The following is a 2,305-nucleotide window of genomic DNA, read 5'->3' as shown; positions in this document are numbered from 1 at the left end:
GGTGCGCGGGGCGGGAGGGCTCTGCCCGCAGCCCGGGTCCCGGAACGGGCACCCCCGTCCCGGCGGCGGGCGCGGCCCACGCTAGGACCCGGGCGGGAGCGGCGCCTGCGCGCCGGTGCCGGGCGGCGGGCGGGCTGCACCGAGCGGCTCGGCAGCGGCGGCGGCGGGAGGAGCGGCGGGAGGAGCAGCGGCAGCGCCGCGGGTCCCGCCGCCCGCACCGGCAAGCGCTCGACCCGGGCTGGCCGGGCGCAGGGGCGGAGGCGGCGGGAGCGCGGCGCTGTCCCTTCAGCACCGGCGGCGCCCCCCGCCCGCAGCGCCGGGAGGGGCGCGGGCACAGCCCCGCGTTTCCCGCGGGGGCTGCAGCCAGCACCGGAGCCCCGCAGCCTCGCGCACCTGTGGGCAGCGCCGGTGCCGGGATTTTTCTTCCCCCCACCCCCCCTTTTCTTTTTTCCTTTTTTTTTTTTTTTCCCTTGTGCTTTTGGCCACGTCCAACCAGGGAAAGGCCCTCCCCCTCCGGCACCGCAGCGCCCGCTCTCCCGGAGCATGGCCCCCCCTGCCCCTGCCCCTCCGCCGCGGCTGCAGCTGCCGCGGACCCCGAGCGTCTGACTCCAGACGGAGGCGGCGCAGCGCCGGGAGCCACCGCCACCGGCATCGCCTCGGAGCGGCCCCGGGGGAGCGGGGCTGGCCGGGGCCCCTCGCCCCCGCGGGCCCGGAGCGGGGCTCGGCTTAGGCACCGACTGCCGCCGAGCAGCCGTCCCCTGACGGGCTTGCTGCCTGCCGTGCTTGCTTGGATGAGTCTGCGACATGCCTAATAAGAGACGAGATGGGCCAGGGCGACGAGAGCGACCGCATTGTGATCAACGTGGGAGGGACTAGGCACCAGACTTACCGCAGCACCCTGCGCACCCTGCCCGGCACGCGGCTGGCCTGGATCGCTGAGCCCGATGCCCACAGCCACTTTGACTATGACCCCCGCACGGATGAGTTTTTCTTCGACCGGCACCCGGGCGTCTTCGCCCACATCCTGAATTACTACCGCACTGGCAAGCTGCACTGCCCCGCGGACGTGTGCGGGCCCCTGTATGAGGAGGAGCTGGCCTTTTGGGGCATCGATGAGACCGATGTGGAGCCCTGCTGTTGGATGACCTACCGGCAGCACCGCGACGCCGAAGAGGCTCTGGACAGCTTTGGTGGGGCTCCCCTGGATAGCAGTGCTGAGGACGGAGACATAGATGGCACCGGAGACTCTGGTGATGGTGAAGATGAGCTGGAGATGACAAAACGCCTAGCACTTAGTGACTCCCCAGATGGCAGGTCTGGGGGCTTCTGGAGACGGTGGCAGCCCCGCATCTGGGCACTCTTTGAGGATCCCTACTCCTCCAGATATGCAAGGGTAAGCAATGCAATCAGCACCCCCATCAAAACACTCAAACCTCCCTGTGGTCCCACTTCCCCCCAGCATCACCAGGGTTCTGTCAGAGCAGAGCAGCCATCCATGTGTGTGGCCATACAAAAATCACCACGTGGGGTCCATGGGGATGTAACCCACAGTCTCAAGCAGGCCCCAGGCATGGGGAACTAGTAGATACCAAGGCCTGAGCCTATGTACTCAGATGTGGGCCTCCAGAGAGCCTTATTTTCTAATAGGCTCCTAAAACTCCCGGCCTGGGGCAGGGTCCCGGTCATAGGCCAGAGAGGTCTCCATTACACCAGGAAATTTCCCTCTATGCATAGATTCTTACCATCAGACATCCCCCAGTAAAGAGAGACACCTTGTCCAGCCCTCTTACAAGCTAATGGCTCTCTCCCCTTCACGAGATGGGGAAAGGATTATGGGAGCAAGCATTCCCAGTGGTACCAGGGGATTTGGAGAGTTTCAGCCTGGACTGGAAAGGGAGTCAGTGCCTTTCTCTTTTCTCATACATACCAAGTTAAATATTTATGAACATGCTTCTCTGAAAATGGGTAATTCAGCTGCTCACTCTGTCTCTTTTTCCCTTGTGGGAAATGCAAAGTATTAATCAGAGGAAAGGGTTTCATTCATGTAGAAGGGACAGAGTGTTTGACAGGTTTCTTGCCTGCTACTGAAGGACAACTCCTCCCCTCCTGGTGCCTGCGGTTGTTTTGGAAAGGGAATGCACACTGGTGCAGCTCACACATAGGTATGGATAAAAATGGTCTGTAATAGTCATCGAACTGCTTTAAGTAGGCACCTCCTCATGCTATGAGAATAATTACATTAATTAGGGGCTGATTCTGCTCCTGAAATGAAAAGTACTGAAAACATTTGCTTCAGGAACAGCAG

General features: G+C 61.9%; 1 protein-coding gene across 5 annotated transcripts in view; it reads left to right on the top strand.

The window, feature by feature from the left end:
- The first annotated feature begins 685 nt into the window (after positions 1 to 685).
- The window catches only part of KCNC1 (potassium voltage-gated channel subfamily C member 1), a 123,047-nt gene continuing 121,427 nt past the window's right edge, over positions 686 to 2,305 (top strand). The window contains exon 1 of one of the 5 annotated variants that reach the window (XM_058025762.1): positions 686 to 1,393. In XM_058025762.1, the coding sequence (XP_057881745.1) occupies positions 824 to 1,393 (570 nt within the window). In that variant the 5' untranslated portion in view covers positions 686 to 823. The remainder of the gene's footprint in view (positions 1,394 to 2,305) is intronic. The other 4 variants (XM_058025759.1, XM_058025763.1, XM_058025760.1 and 1 more) reach the window with 4 other exon arrangements.

The sequence above is a fragment of the Melospiza georgiana genome, chromosome 6 (assembly GCF_028018845.1).
Source record: "Melospiza georgiana isolate bMelGeo1 chromosome 6, bMelGeo1.pri, whole genome shotgun sequence".
Lineage (NCBI taxonomy): Eukaryota > Metazoa > Chordata > Aves > Passeriformes > Passerellidae > Melospiza > Melospiza georgiana.
Note: the sequence above shows the minus strand (reverse complement) of the source record. Positions and strands in the feature narration are given on the sequence as shown.